Below are 16,183 nucleotides of genomic sequence, written 5' to 3' on the forward strand. Positions count from 1 at the left end.
GCGGGCTTTAGTCTGCGTGCGTTGTTTTCAATAACCGGTACTGGATGCAGCGTTGCCAACCAACTGAAAGTAAAGTATGGTTGCAGTCACTCTGATTTTTCAGTGCAGATGGCCGATTATCTACAGTGAATAACATGCAGATTGGCTTTTATCTTGCCAAAGCAAGTAACGCCTATTGTCAAGGGCGCTGATTTCTCTGAAAATTGGGGGGGGGGATTCAGATGCAGAAGGTACATATATGAGGATTTTAAGACAAATTGCATTCAAATTATGCCAAATATTGTATATTCATAAATACAGTAGAGGGTCCACATGAGCTTTGGGGGGGACGCCCCCCAGGAGAGCCGGCCCCGATCATGATTCTGTTTTAAAACCAATTCTGATTTTTGCTCTTAACATTAAAGAATGCACTATTAAAAATACATTCTTAAGAGTCTCTATCACTGCAAAATTAAAATACCGCTAATTTTACAGTAATTATGTGATATCTTCAAATAGATAAAAGATAATCGAAAAGTGGATCAAGACCTCCCTAGACGATGTTATTTTGCATGAAGTACCGTTATCAGGAGTCAGCTAGTAGCTTCCCGTTCGCAGTTATTTAGAAACGCGAAAATAAATGTCGATTTTCTAAATGGCTGGAAATCGAAAGTAGATAAATGAGTCGTGATAACTGCATTTCAAGCAAAATAATATTGTCTAGGGAGGTCTTGTTCCACTTCTCGATTTTCTTTTATCTATTTGAAGATATCACATAATTACTGTAAAATTAGCGGTATTTTAATTTCGCTGGGATGAAGCCTCTTAACTTTGAGAAACCGTTTCTCCTCTGTGCACCGAGACAATATTTTCTTAGAAATGAGATTTGTCAATTCTCATCTATAAGGAAAGAAACAGTATATTTTCTCGTTTCGCTTTATACAACCTCATCTACTTTTCTTCATTTCTCATTAATGAGAGTTTTAAAATCTTGTTTCTAAGAAAAGATATCTCGGTGCACAGATAAGAAACGGTTTCTCAGATTTAAGAAAGTAGTTTTAACAGTGTGTTACCAAGTTGTAACCTTTTTTCTGGATTCAGCAAGTAAAATCAAGTTAGTTTTGTCAATAACTGAACTCTTCATTGCTTGAACACTTAAAAGGAATACAGTCATACTAGGATTAGCAAACAAAATTACATGTTAGAGGGTATAACTGTGCCATTTGCCCGGAGCGTGCATACTACATTCGGCGGGCGCCTATGTAAACAAAAATCAAGATTTGCCGACCCCTAGGCCAGATAGACTAATTGTATTGCAATTAGAGCTTTATGCATAAGCTAAATATAGCTCCTCTAAAATAAATCTTTATCTTGTGAATGGAATTTGGCACAGCTCATTAACAAGGTATCACTCGGAATTAGAGAGACAGATTCTTCCAAGGATCTTATAAAATAGAGGATCTGCCTTACAACAAATTCTTGAAGCCATACATCACAGTTTCGCCACCCTTACTCTGCCCACTCCGCCCAATAAGATCGCAATGTTTTGAGCCAACAATCATGGCGGAAACGAAATAGCCAACCAGACGATGGCAGATACAAGAGTAGCCAATCAGACGTGCCGATGCTCGGTTGTTTTTTGGCTTCATCGATTTAGTAGGATGAAGATACACATGGGCAGATCCTCTATTTATAACATCCTTGGATTCTTCAAAACTGATGACTGGTTTCGGTCACGTGCCGAATGTTTTGTTTCTTCAGTTATAGACCGAAATAGTGTGACGTCACATCCTTTTCGTTACCATGGTGATGGCCATTTTATTTTCTAAACAACAAATAGCCTAAATACCTAAAGGGCCTAAATGCAAAAGGGAAAAACAGTGATGAAATATTTCGGAATTGGAAACATTAGAGTGAATGAAATAACGGTATTTATGTTTCTTTTTAAATATTTCTAATCAATGGAAAAAGCAGGAACAGAAAAAGAAAAACAGAAAACAAATGCACTCTTCTTGTTCATGATCAGATATTAACTTTAAATAATTCTGGAAAATCTTCGATTCATTAATATAAGTATCATAACATTGCATACGTGAACAGAAATAATATTAACAGTTGTTTAGAACATATTCTGAAGCAGTCGTACGTGGGTGTATTCTTATTGTACTGTTTCTAACTGATGTTTTTTTTTTTAAAAAGTTGATAGGGCATATAAGAAAAGATTTGACCTATATCCACTGATGACTAGATTGAAAATTTCCGAAGGCTTGCTTTTCCCCCTTACTTTTGTAATATTGTAGACATTAATATTGTGTACTTCCATCATCAAGATGGACATAAGGAAAGTAAATGTCCCAGTAGAATTAACGTTGTTCTAAAAGATTTTTTTTAAAAATAAATATGTTTACAGTTTTCCTTGTGCCGACAGTTTGTCAATCTGCACGTTAGGAAGTTTATATTGTGTATAATTGTTTCTTAAGGTAGATTACATGATAATGACGTTTACATTAATTATTTGTTTTCTACCTTATCACTTACGAAACGTGTCTATTTTAGAAATAAGTTCTTTAGGTATTAATCCTCCTTTATATATATATATTTTAAATTTTATTCGTACCTTCCTAAACCGCACTTCCATATTCTAAATCTATACTCTTTCCCACCAACTTTATTAGTCGTTAAAACATTTTATAATTGTAAAAACAAATTTACAGATGTTGTCCTTGTTTGTACTAGATTTTAAAATACACCTTCATGTTCGCTTCACGCGTTTGTATAGAAAAAAACATGGCGATCACCATGGTAACGAAAAGGAAATGACGACACCACTATTTTAGTCTATTTAACAACTGTGATTGGACTTTAAATCACTGATGATTTCAGGGGGGTGATTCGGGAGATTTCTCCCAGAATTAAGATATTCCCTTCGGAACACAACCTCAATCTTTCTCAGCATGATCACCTGTATTTTCAATCACCCCCTGTGTATTGAAAGTACACTCCGAGATAAATCAACAGTGCTATAAGTAGAGAGTAGATATGTTACACTTGAAAGTTTGTGTATTCTTTCTTTTATTAAAGTTATGTCCAACTTCTCGTTGCAGATGGAGACAGAAATGAAAGTTAAGAGACCATTTATAAATGAATTAGGGAGGAGAAAGGTCTCTAATCCAATTGTGAGGAAATGGTTGTATTTGGCGATATTTCTTATTTGTGTGAATATTGTTTATATTTTCCAAAAAATATCAACTACTATGGAAAACCAGGAAACCAATAGGCCTATAGAAAACAAATCAATTAATATATCTATAGAAAACCAGGCAATTAATAGACCTATAAAAAACCAGGCAATTAATAGACCTATAGAAAACCAGGCAACCAACATACGTATAGAAAACCAGGCAACCAATATGCCTATAGAAAACCAGGCAACCAATATGCTTATAGAAAACCAGGCAATCAATAGGCCTATAGAAAACCAGTCAATTAATAGACCTATAGAAAACCAGGCAATTAATAGACCTATAGAAAACCAGGCAATTAATAGACCTATAGAAAACCAGGCAACCAATATACCTATAGAAAACCAGGCAACCAATGTGCCTATAGGAAACCAGGCAACCAATAGACATATAGAAAACCGGGCAAGCAATAGACCTATGGAACACCAGGAAGAAGTAACTGAGCAAAAGTCTGGTGATGTTCGTAAGTTAATTACCATATTTTAAAGTACTAAAGCTGTAGTAGTCTACATGTAGGCCTACTTAGTAGCGCTGTTTCTAGTAGAGTAAAAATTTGCAATAAGCCCTTTAAAAATAACAGTATTACTCCACGTTTATCTACTTTTTACCAGATTTAAGCAAATTAATGTTCATAACATTAATAACCCTGAATTTTACGTTTATAAAATTCTAATATTTGTGTTTTGCACATCATGCTAAGTAGGGTCAAACGAGAGTCTCGTCAACAATCTAACAGCAGATGGTCTAATTAAACTGCCACTTGACGAATTTCTTGTCTGTGGGGAGAGGTGTGGTCGGACAGGTTATTAGGAGAGGAAAGATTTATTACCCTGACCGTTAGGTGGTCAGACGGGTTCCTGCAAAGGGTTGACCTTGAGGAGAGATGGAGTACTTCTAGAAAAGATAGAATGACCTGTATCACGTGATATTTTATAGGCGTTGTTTCTATAGGAAATTCGGGATATGTGTTGGAACGTATATTATACATACTCTATAGAACAGCTACGCTGTCATCATACTAAAAATAAAATTAAACTTGAACTCAAATTGTTTACCGGAGCGTTTTTTAATTACACTTCATAGAACAGTAACGATGTGATCATACTAATTATTTTAATTGGTTCGTTTTCATTAAAGAAAACTCAGCATATGTGTTGGATCTTATGCTAAAGCATACTCCGTCGAACAATCTCTGATTGTGATCATATTAAAAATGGGGACGGAATTAACTTTATTCATGCAGGACTTTTTCTTTAATTCGATTATTTGCTTAGCAAATTCAGAACACTCTTTGAGTGTGAGCGTACTAAAAATCTCGTGTACGGAGTACATATACAGACCGTGGTTCTCGTACGTCTTTCACTGGTGAATTCAAGACGGGAAGTGAACTTTCAAGCTGGAAACCGGTTGAACGGGAGTGAAAGATGGCGTTGTTGGGTAATGACGTTACAGGTACGTGTTAAAACATGAAGACAAATACCAAAGTAAACCAACGCCGTGTCGATTAGACATCACAGACTGCCGACAAAGTAATAAAAACAAGTTTGGTGCCGCGGTAAGTGAACATAAGACATTGTCGGCGGAGAATACAAAGATGATTAAGGTTGCGGTAGGTGAACATGTTGAAACATGCCCCTATGCTAATTGGCAATACAAAAGAAGTTTGGCGCCGCGCTAGGTGAATACGTGCTTATCTTGCGAGTATGAAAATACTTTAAATACGGACTATAGCGGGAAATATATATAGACATCATGCATCTATTTGAGAAAGAACCCTACGAAGTTAAGACTGAAGCAATATCTGATGCTGAAACAGAAGTATACGAATCATCGTCAGACGAATTTGATTTTGATGGAATATAATCACCAGTACTAACAGTTTCACCAACTCCGCCATCATCTCGAGAACATCACCATTTTGGGGTTTAGATTGTTGTAATATTCAAAAGGTGGACCGTGAATGTATAAAGAAGGATATTGAAAAATGGGATTTCAAGGATACATTAATATGCGACGGATGTAGAGAAGGATCCCATCATGATTTTTCTCATGATTGTATGATAGTGCATCTAAAGTAATTGGAAACCCGTGCTTGGAGTATTATAGCAAGCTCTAGTGTTGAAGACGATGTGTTTTACCTGTATGCAAACACGCATGTTATAGGAATATTAACAAGATAAAAATTCTGTGAAACGTATGCGGAATTATAAGTAATACAGACTCCGCAATTACTGGGCATTTTCATAAGAAAAGAGACGGAAATCGGACATTCCAGATTGAAAAATGTATTCGATTAGTGTTGGTGTTTCATGTGTGTTATGTAGTGGTGAAAACGAATTTGAATTGTGTATTAAAAACTATAAAAGTATACTTACGTAACAATAATCCAATCGAATGCGTGGTATGCAAGTTAAATCTTCCTCATGATTGTACTCATTTTCATAATACTGGAACATTTGCAACGAAGTACTTATCTCTTGATAAAACTCTTAGTGAACTTTTTGAAGTTTTTGAACAAAAACATAGTGAAATCTTATTTATATGGTTTATGCGTAAAATGTGTGATCTTTTAAAAAATACAGAATATGTTGGACAGATTATTCCGTTTTTCATTCCTCACACAAATGAAATTTCACCATGTGTACATCAGTATATTATCGATATTCAAGGTTTTAAAATGTCTGATAACGAATTTATTATTCGTGAGTTTTGTTTAACTGCATGCGATGATACAGTACATTCCCATTGCTTGGTAAAATCACCAATAGATTATAATTTATTATAATTAGATAGTCAAAACAAGTTGACAGGTTAACATTAAATTTACACGGTTTGCAAAGGAATAGCAAAACTGGATATACTGTATCATGCATACGAAACCTTGTATATCAATTATGTTCAAAGAATTCAACCTTTTATTGTAAAGGTTTAGAGAAATCTTCTTGGATTAAAAGAATATCTGCATTAGATAATGTTATTGATTTAGAAACAAAACATTGTCCTTCATTAAGTGAATTAAATGTGGAAACACATTTAAAGAATATTGAACTTTTCACACAAATATTGTAAAGAAATCAGGATGTGCATATCGTAATGCACAACAGTTGGAAATATGAAAGATCAACAGCATTAACTAATGCATTATCACGATTGTAATAGTTTTTTCTTAGGAATTGTAAATAAAATGCAGGGATGTAAGTTTAAAAAATATTGAAAATTTAAAAAAAAATGTATATATGATAAAAAATTGTATATATATTACACAAATAAAAATTGTAAATATATAATAAAAAATAAAGAAACAAAAATATTTGTGTTTTCGTTTTTTTTAAATGTTTACATGTTTATAAACGATAACATCATTCTTTTTCCAATTTTTCTTGTAAAACATTTTAAAACACTTTTGAAATGAATGAGTGCGAATAATATGATGCAAAATGAATAAAACAAAGTATCCGCACAATACAGAATTATCATGTTGATATGGATTATTCGTAAAGTACATTTTAGCATTTTTTGATAAGTTTTTTATTTCCTTGGGAATGTTCATAGCAATAATAATAATAATAATATAAAACTTATTTGAATTTAATATCTTCTTTTCATGAACACACAAGGTTTTAAACTACGAGAGATATCCACTAGTTATCTGTCTCGCAAGAGCGAACTTAGTTTAGAAATTGGCACAATGGATATATATATACAGGGTGTTTCAGATAAAACGTCCAGTGCTTATAAATCCGAAACGGCTGAGAATAAAAGATGAAACAAAAACTGAGATAGGAAAATGTCATAGGGCGCATCACATGATGTTGCGGTGACTCCCAGGGCTCTCCTTCAAGGGGGCCCAGGGGCCAACTTCTAATTTTCAAATAGGAACACGTATTGAATCATACCTCATTCAATAGTACTTGAAAAACGAAACAACTTTTGTAGGAAACAATTTTCGATTAGGGCCACCGTTTTTAAATGACCGCAAAAAGTGGGTCCTATATCAGATAAAACGTCCAGTGCTTATAAATCCGAAATGGCTGAGAATAAAAAGATGAAACAAAAACTGAGATAGGAAAATGTCATAGGGCACATCACATGGTGTTGTCGTGGAGACCCCCAGGGCCCTCCTTCAAGGGGGCCCAGGGGCCAACTTCAAATTTTCAAATGGGAACACGTATTGAATCATTCTTCATTCAATAATACTTGAAAAACGAAACAACTTTTGTAGGAAACCATTTTCGATTTGGACCACCGTTTTCAAAATGGCCGCAAAAAGTGGGTTGTGTATCAGATAAAACGTCCAGTGGTTATAGGCCTAAATCAGAAATGGCTGATAATAGAGAGATGAAACAAAAACTGAGATAGAAACGATGATAAAGCATATCAAGTGGTGTTGTGGTGACCCTCAGGAAACTCAGTGAAGGGGGCCTAGGTGCCAAATTCAAACTGATACAGGACATTTTGCGGCCATTTTGAAAACGGTGCCCCAAATCGAAAATTGTTTCCTACAAAAGTTGTTTCGTATATCAAGGACTATTGAATGAGGTATGATTCAATACATGTTCCCATTTGAAAATTTGAAGTTGGCCCCTGGGCCCCCTTGAAGGAGGGCCCTGTGGGTCACCACGACAACACCATGTCATGCGCCCTATGACATTTTCCTATCTCAGTTTTGTTTCATCTTTTTATTCTCAGCCATTTCGGATTTATAAGCACTGGACGTTTTATCTGATATAGGACCCACTTTTTGCGGCCATTTAAAAACGGTGGCCCAAATCCAAAATTGTTTCCTACAAAAGTTGTTTCGTTTTTCAAGTACTATTGAATGAGGTATGAATCAATACATGTTCCTATTTAAAAATTTGAAGTTGGCCCCTGGGCCCCCTTGAAGGAGGGCCCTGGGGGTCACCACAACAACACCATGTGATGCGCCCTATGACATTTTCCTATCTCAGTTTTTGTTTCATCTTTTATTCTCAGCCGTTTCGGATTTATAAGCACTGGACGTTTTATCTGAAACACCCTGTATACATAAGATATTTATTTATTAAAGTTATAGGGGCGATAAAGGAGAAATAAGGGAAATAAATTTTCTTTTGTAATACCGCTTGGGTTTAGTTTACTAAAAGCAAAATAAAGATATATTTCGTTTGCAACATCTTGTCTGATCTATGAGCTGATCAAATACATTCAAAGATAACCAATTTTCTTTCTTTTCTATGGAGGTAGATATTCATTAAGGACAATTTCTTCAAAGTAATAACCATTTTTAGTTTTACAGTATGCCTAAACTTTGTAGATCCCCAGTTGTCTGAAATCATGGCGCGCATAGTTACCAACAGAAGACAAATTGTCGAGTTTTAATAACATATGGCGCGTTACTAAACATCCAAGCTGATAACTACAAAGGACTAGAAAATTCGTTAAGGCGGGGTCAACCAGCAATTTTCGTAGAAATTAAATTTTAATGAGCTATACGTTTGAACGAAGGAATGAAAACCAATGTCAGGTTTATACTATTGAAATTTATGGCCTTCATTTCGACGTATATCTCAATAAATGTTGTATTCTTGCCGAAAAGAAAATCCTGAATGTGAATACTCAAAAATCAATAAAGCATCAGCAAGGGATAACGTCTGATACACTGTTTATGGGCACCAATTGGGCGTCCAAAGGAAGGTGCAAGAACCCAAGTCATCGGTAGGTGGGCTGAGTAACATAGGACGCTCTTCGTCAGCCAGCGTGAGAAGAGAGGTGGGGGAAATGGCCTGTTGGCAGACAGAGAACTCGTCAAAGAGTTGGGAGAAAAAGCATTCATCCATTCGCAACAAGAAATGTGTGTTCACTTAGTGGTAAAGAAAGAGATGGAAAACAATATCGCTTGTCAATCATTGCGTGGGAAGGTGGGAATTGACTTGTGCAACCAGGAAACTGTGAGCATTAAGGGGAAAGCGAGGAGAAAAATGAAATCTGTTCACTCACAACTAAAGGAAGTGATTGAGAGATAACCATCTCGCTTGGTTCAAACAGAACGCCTTAGCATCGAATAATGACAGGAGGTGTGGTTAAACTGGACTTGGCTTGCCAATCAGATCGGAATTTTGTTTCTGTAGCGGAGGCAATGGAAACTTAAAACCCACCATTTCAGTTAGGGGATAGGAAGGGTGGAGAACGCGTCGATGCGTCATCTTTGCTGAGCGGAGGACTCTCTCATTTCAGAGGCGAGTTATAAGAAAAACGAAGTTCGCTTCGCAGCGAGAAAATGAAAAATAAATAAATATTCATTCCTTTCCTTCCATTCCTTTCCTATCATTTCTATTTTGTTGTGTTCTGTTCTGTTAATATTTTTAGAAAGTTTCTAAGTTAGCGTAGCTCATCTTCCATTAAGAAACCAAAAACAATCCATTAAAAATCATACTTTTTAAAATATTTTCGGAACACTTTCTTACAAGGAGTATGCTCTGGCATACAAACTACTACATAAGCTGAGTTTCTTATTGAATTTTAACATCGAGTAATTTAAGTCAAATAAAAAGGTTCTAATAATTTATTATGAGTGAAATAATTTCAATGAAAACGAATGAGAATTAAAAAAAGAATAACATCGTTTTGACGGATCGAATTAAGTATTTAAGTAGGATCATAACTAAATTAAGGGGAAAAAGCTTGTGGGAGCAAGGAATCGCGTTTCAAGGCTTATACTGAAGTTCTAGTGATCTGAAACACATTTTAATTTTAATTTGATTATAATTTTATAAAATGTTTATTAAAGAATTGTGTAGGATCATGTGTCAACAAGAAAAAAGGTTATTCCACTTTCCACGACCACCTCATTCCCTTCTATTGCCCAGGTAATAAACCTTCCTCAGGGCCCCACAGACAAGAAATTCGTGAAGTACCGGTTTATTTAGACCACCTGCTGTTCTGTTGTTGACGAGACTCTCGTCTGACCCTACAATGCTAATCCAGTGTTGTAGTTACAACACGTATGGCAATCTCTAGAGGAAACAAAATATTTCATTGGAGAGATAATACAGTAGAACCGCTTATGTTCATGATACTGAAATCAACCTTTGCTTCTACTTATCTCTTAGAGCGTTTACACACTCCCCGGCATTCCTGGGTCCGGTTACGACACTGCCGGATATGGAATAGGCGGTAATGTAATCAAATGGTAGCTTGCACACGCTTTCCAACCCGGCAAAAAGCTGGTGGAACTCCCGGGACCGGCAAATGCAGTCGGCATAGCCGTCGACAAAATCGGTGTCGGCTCCGGCCCCGGCTTCGATTTTGTCGGCGGCAATGCTTTCTTACGCATGGATGCACACGCAGCCGGTAATGCAGGAGCCGGCTTGCTGGTAAGTTTCTTCAATAAAGCTACAGTGAGTGAGTGACAAAGCGTTGTGTATTCTTGTTTCTTTTCTTGTATTTGGATTTTTCGTTTACTTTAGTTTTTTCTGTTATTTTTTCACATCACTTCAATATCTAATGAAGAATGAAATAAGAATGAAATGATGAAAATGGTTTTGAGGTACCACAAAATATAGCGGCTTGCTATTTACACAAATTCTCAGCAAGGGAAATTCGGATCTTGTTTGAATTACCCAACTACGACAACACACGGAAAGTGAGTTTCACAGATGTATGCATATATCTTAATTTGTTATCTTCTACAACCGAAACTTACTTAAACAATTTAAACAAAGGAGTCGTTTCATTCGTTTTGATAGAGAATATGTCTTAGCATATATGAAGCCATAATAAAAAAACAAAATGGCGAAAATGAACAAAATGGAGATATGAAGAAATTATGAATCTAGGATAGTTGCCCAGTGTTTTTCCTGTTAATTATGCAACCCAATATGTAGGGTATGAATAATCTTCCTAATAAGAAAACAAGGGTTTAAATCTCTATCATAATCGACGAAGTAGGCATTCCCAAGCATAATAAAGGTTGAAAATAAAATTAAAGTATATAAAAACTAAAACACAACTACAGAAAGAGCTGAAAAAGCACAAACAAAACAAGAAAATTTCCAATCTGCATGCTGCTTTACTCGGCAAACTACTTCTTGGCACCGGCATTACCGGGATGTGTGTGCAAAGCAGCGCTGACACCGACATTGTCGGAGCCGGTACCGATTTTGCGTGTGCACAGCAGCTCCGGTTCCGGTTCCGGCATTATCTGTGCCGGGGCCGGCATTGCCGGGGACGTGTGCAAACACAGTAAGGCAGCGAGTCTTAATTGTTCGCGGAGCCCTGGGAATTCCCGAGGAGCGTGTAGTCAGGGATTCTGCAAGCCAAACTGAATTTTATTTAACTTCACTCTGAAGAATACGAATACAATAATAATGAGGTTCAAAATAATTATAAACTTTCTTTGTTACCAATGAAGCTGGTTTCGGCAATGTTCGTAATGTAAGTACTAAACTCGAGGCTGAAGCAATCTGTAGATTGAAAAATAAAATAAAAAAAAATATTCGTAAACATGAAAATATATTTCTAAACTTGTATTAAATATATGATTATGGATCCGACAAAATATACATTGTATGTACCAATAAGAATTCTCGATATTAAGAAGTTTAAGAAGAGCTGCTCTGAGGTAATGTCGCGCAAACAACTTGTTCCCTTTCCAGTTCTCGTGGTAGATCTATTCTTTGGTCTGTGGCTGAATATCTTTGCTAATGATGTCGTGGCAATGATGGCAACAGTCAGGGGTGTAGCCAGCAGTTTTATGTAGCCCGTCGTTTTTGAGGCCTGAAAAAAAGGGAGAATTTTGGTTTCCTTCCGGAAAACTAAAAACTCTATATTTTTAGCTTATTATTATTATTATTATTATTATTATTATTATTATTATTATTATTATTATTATTATTATTATTATTATTATTATGTCTTTTCTCCATAAAATATTCTAATTAGTTTTTATTATACTTAACCAAGAACTATTGATTCGGACCAAACGTTATATCTTTGTGCATAACTATAAAGGTAACCAAGAAAGTTCTGTCGCTTTTCGTAGAGGTCTGTGTTCAATTGGCCCCCTCCCCCACACCGTGTGTTGAATGCGAAAGGCAAAGGTCAGTTGTTGGTGTGTGTATATCCAACATACTACCTGGCTGTGGCAACTTAGTTACACCGTGAACTTGCGTAAGGACAAAGTGAACATGGGACATCCACAGAACGTCATAAGGGCGTGAATGCTGTACGAGTTCAAACTGGGGTCCAACGCCGCTGCAACGGCGCGGAAAATATGCCAGGCCTTTGGTGAGAGTGTCGTGACGACGCGGACAGTGCAGCGGTGGTTCAACAAGTTTAACTTGAAGACCACCGCGCGCCGGAAGACCAACACATGTACAAAATGAAGATATTCAGGCAGCAATTAAGGCGACCAAACCCAGTGACCAAACATGTGAGGAACTGGACTACAATTCAGTGTGAGTGGAGAAACCATTCAGCAGCACCTCCATCGACTTGGGAAGCACTACAAATTGGGTCGATGGGTCCCACATGTTTTGACTCTGGACCAGAAAGCAACGCGAGCAGACGCCTGTGTGTCTTTACTGTCTCGGAGCCATTTCTGGACAGGGTGTTGAAATGTAATAAGAAGTGGGTCCTGTACGAAGCTCTATGGCGCCATTATCATTAGTTAGCAACTCATGAACCGGTTCCAATACAGCCGCAACCAGCACTGCACGAGAAGAAGGTGCTTCTGTGTGTTTAACGGACTGATCGCGGCATCGTGCATTGGGAACTGCTACCAGCTGGTCTGAGTATCAATGCAACTGTGTACTGTCAGCAGTTGAGCTGTGTTCAAGAAAAACTCGAAACTCTGGAGTTAGCACTTCTGAATCGCAAACCGGTTCTTGTTTACGGGACAACGTTAAGTCCCACATGGCTAAGATGACCCAGGACACCATTCTGCGTCTTGGATGGGAAACAATTTTGCATCCACTATACTCCCCAGATTATCACCTGTTCCATTCATTGGACAATCACTTTAGAGGACGCCAGTTCAAATCCCTAGTAGAGGTGCAAAATGCACATGATATCTTCTTTGTTTCACGGCCCACCAAGTTCTACCGCGATGGAAACGATGGCCTTTCAGAACGTTGGCAGAAGGTCGTCGATGCTGATGGGGACTATTTTTGATCTTCCAGGTACGTCTTAGGTGGCATATTGATGTTCGAAAGCGGTGGATGAAAAAGCAACAGAACTCTCTTGAAATGCCTTTATAACTTATTTCAATTTAAGACCTCGTACACAGAACCTATCTACATAAGACTGATGTTTTTAAAAATTTCACTTGATTTCTTTAAGATTTCTTGACAAAAATATGTATTTATTATTCGTGAAGAAAAAAAAACAATTATTTTATTAACAGCTATATCTCACTTCCTGTTTTACACCGAGTAGAAATAAAAAAAAGAGCGAATGAAGTCCAAATTGAAAAACTGAATAAAAACATTGTTCTTCACCAAATTTTCCATCTGATAAAAAATATTTTTTTAAAACACTAGTTAAAGTATATAAAAATATAATGTACTTACAAATCAGTTTATTACCATTGTTTTATGGCTGTATTTATAGTACCTTGTTGAAACGTTTGTCTTCGAACTGTTAAATATAAATCGCAGTAAATTGTGTAATCTGCTGTTACAAAAAAAAAAGTATCCTATTTTTCGATCGGTATAAGGAAGAGATACCATACTATTTTTCGATCGGTATGGTAAAACAGTATTTTTCAATACTATTTTACCGTAAATTATTAATTGTATGTGAATTTCGTTATTTTTAAATGACTGAAGTTAGATAATTTTACGATGATATTTAGAAGCTGGTCATTTGTGGGGCAGGGAGTCACTTGGGGGAAGGGGATGGGCCCGATGGGCTTCCCAATGGCTACAGCTCTGGCAACAGTTCATGCTGAGTTACTGTATGAAGAAGTTTGTAACAGTAGTAAGGTATACACTACTGCAAGTTTAATGCACTGAGAAAACACATATTATTTAATAAATACAAAGAGCACTAGGAAAAGTTTTGCAGTAGAACAGAACGGATCATCCCAGGAGTTGGCAACTTAGTGCCTGTTTAGACATGTCCAAACCTGCACTTTAGAAGCTCTAGTCATTGTTTCAGTGTCAGTTGATTTTCAGCTGTGTTAGTGAAATGAGGCGGAGATGTGATCAAAAACTGAATACCGGGGAATTTTGCGCTTCAATTTTGCACGTAGATTAAGCGTTGATCAGTGTTTAGAGGAAATGACTCATGTGCTTGGAAAGGATTATCCTCATCGTACAACTACATTTAGGTAGTACCGAGAGTTTCAAAAAGGAAGTTTGAGCCTCGAGGACGCTCTAAGATCAGGTCGGCCATCTTCATCTGTGACTGAACAAAACATTGCTGCAGTAAGGAAAATGCTTGAGACAGGTAGACGGGTTACATACCATCAAATAGAGGTATGCTTGGGCATTAATGCATCAGCAGTTCTTGTTATTCTCCGCGATCACCTTCGAGTTAGAAAGCTTTGTACCCTTTGGGTACCATATGACTTAACTGACGAGCAGATGGCACACCATGTTTCATAATGCCGCAAAATGTTGAAAAAATGTTCCTCTCTAAACAGTTTTGTGACAGGTGACGAGACTTGGCTCTACTATGACGTCCCGACCAAGGCTCAAAACAAAGTGTGTGTGTTCGAAGATGAGGAGACCTCCGTGGCTGTTCGAAAGTCCACATCAGTGAAGAAGAGAATAGTGACGGTAAGGAATTGTCGAGCGAGTTGTCTTAGAAACACAGAAGACATTCACAGGGAAGTGGTATACCGAGGAATGTCTTCCTAAAGTTTTTACAGCTCTCAATCAGTTGCGCCCAAACTCAAGGATGGGCACATTGTTTCTTCACCACGATAACGCTCCAGCTCAAAAGTTTGCTTAGAGTATTTGGCTAGCACTGGACTAAAACTTTTAAAAAACCCTCCGTACAGTCCAGATCTCGCTCCCTGTGACTTCGTACTGTTCTCCCATGTGAAGACTAGACTGAAAGGAAGGCGTTTTACAAGTGATGACGCCCTACTAACGTCCTGGGACGAATGAGTGTGCTCAGATCTCTTCTGAAAGATGGCAGAGTTTCTTCGACGACTGGTTTCGAAGAATGGAAAAGTGTGTAATGTGTGATGGAAAGTATTTTGAAAAAGTATAAGAAATAAGGCTGTATTGCAAAACTTTCCTTGTACCATTTAACGCTTTCGTATTCAGAAGTTATATAACATATGCAAGATATGAGAGCTTCTAATTTCACACAATTTACACAGTCTCCTGATTTACACCATTTTCCTCATGGTTTTCTTGAAAAGTGTGAAAGCAGGTTAATAACTAATTAACTCTGTGACCTATGGAAGCCGGAGGTGCTCTCCATTGACTTCTATCCTTAGCCAACTGGATACAGTTTCTACTTTATATTCCTATTTCTGCGAGATTCATCTTAATATTGTCTTCCTATCTGCGCCTAGGTCTTCCTAATGTTCCTTTTCCGATTGCTCTTCCAGTTAAGACTTTGAAAGCATTCCTATTTTCTTCAATCCTGGCTACATGATCTGAGTCTCCTAGACTTGATGACCCTAACAATGTTAGTAAACCGTATAAATTATGTAGTTCCTCGTTATGAAGTTTCCGCCATTCCCCATTCCCATCCTTCTTGGGATCCGAATATTCGTCTCAGATCTTGTTCTCAAATACTTTTAGTCTGCGTTCTTCCCTCAGAGTAAGCGACCGCGTTTACAACCATACAGAACAAACAGGCATGATTATCGTTTTATATATTTTACGCTTAAAATTCCTCGAGAGAATTCGCGACAAGAGATTTTGAATTGAATAATAACACGAATTGAAAGTGGGTTATTGCTATATTTAAATATAATTCATTTTATTTGAATGTTTGTTTCACAATCACAACGCTTCTTGATA

General features: G+C 36.9%; 1 protein-coding gene across 3 annotated transcripts in view; it reads left to right on the forward strand.

The window, feature by feature from the left end:
* The window catches only part of LOC145674826 (uncharacterized), a 232,226-nt gene that overhangs the window by 202,307 nt on the left and 13,736 nt on the right, over window positions 1-16,183 (forward strand). For 2 of the 3 annotated variants that reach the window (XM_081745046.1, XM_081745047.1), the window contains exon 2: window positions 3,084-3,684. The exons of the other annotated variant lie outside the window; for it this stretch is intronic. In XM_081745046.1, the coding sequence (XP_081601172.1) occupies window positions 3,084-3,684 (601 nt within the window). The remainder of the gene's footprint in view (window positions 1-3,083; window positions 3,685-16,183) is intronic. 3 annotated transcript variants of the gene reach the window in all.

The sequence above is a fragment of the Thermobia domestica genome, chromosome 18, assembly GCF_964235325.1.
Source record: "Thermobia domestica chromosome 18, izTheDome1.hap1.1, whole genome shotgun sequence".
NCBI classification, from domain to species: Eukaryota; Metazoa; Arthropoda; class Insecta; order Zygentoma; family Lepismatidae; genus Thermobia; species Thermobia domestica.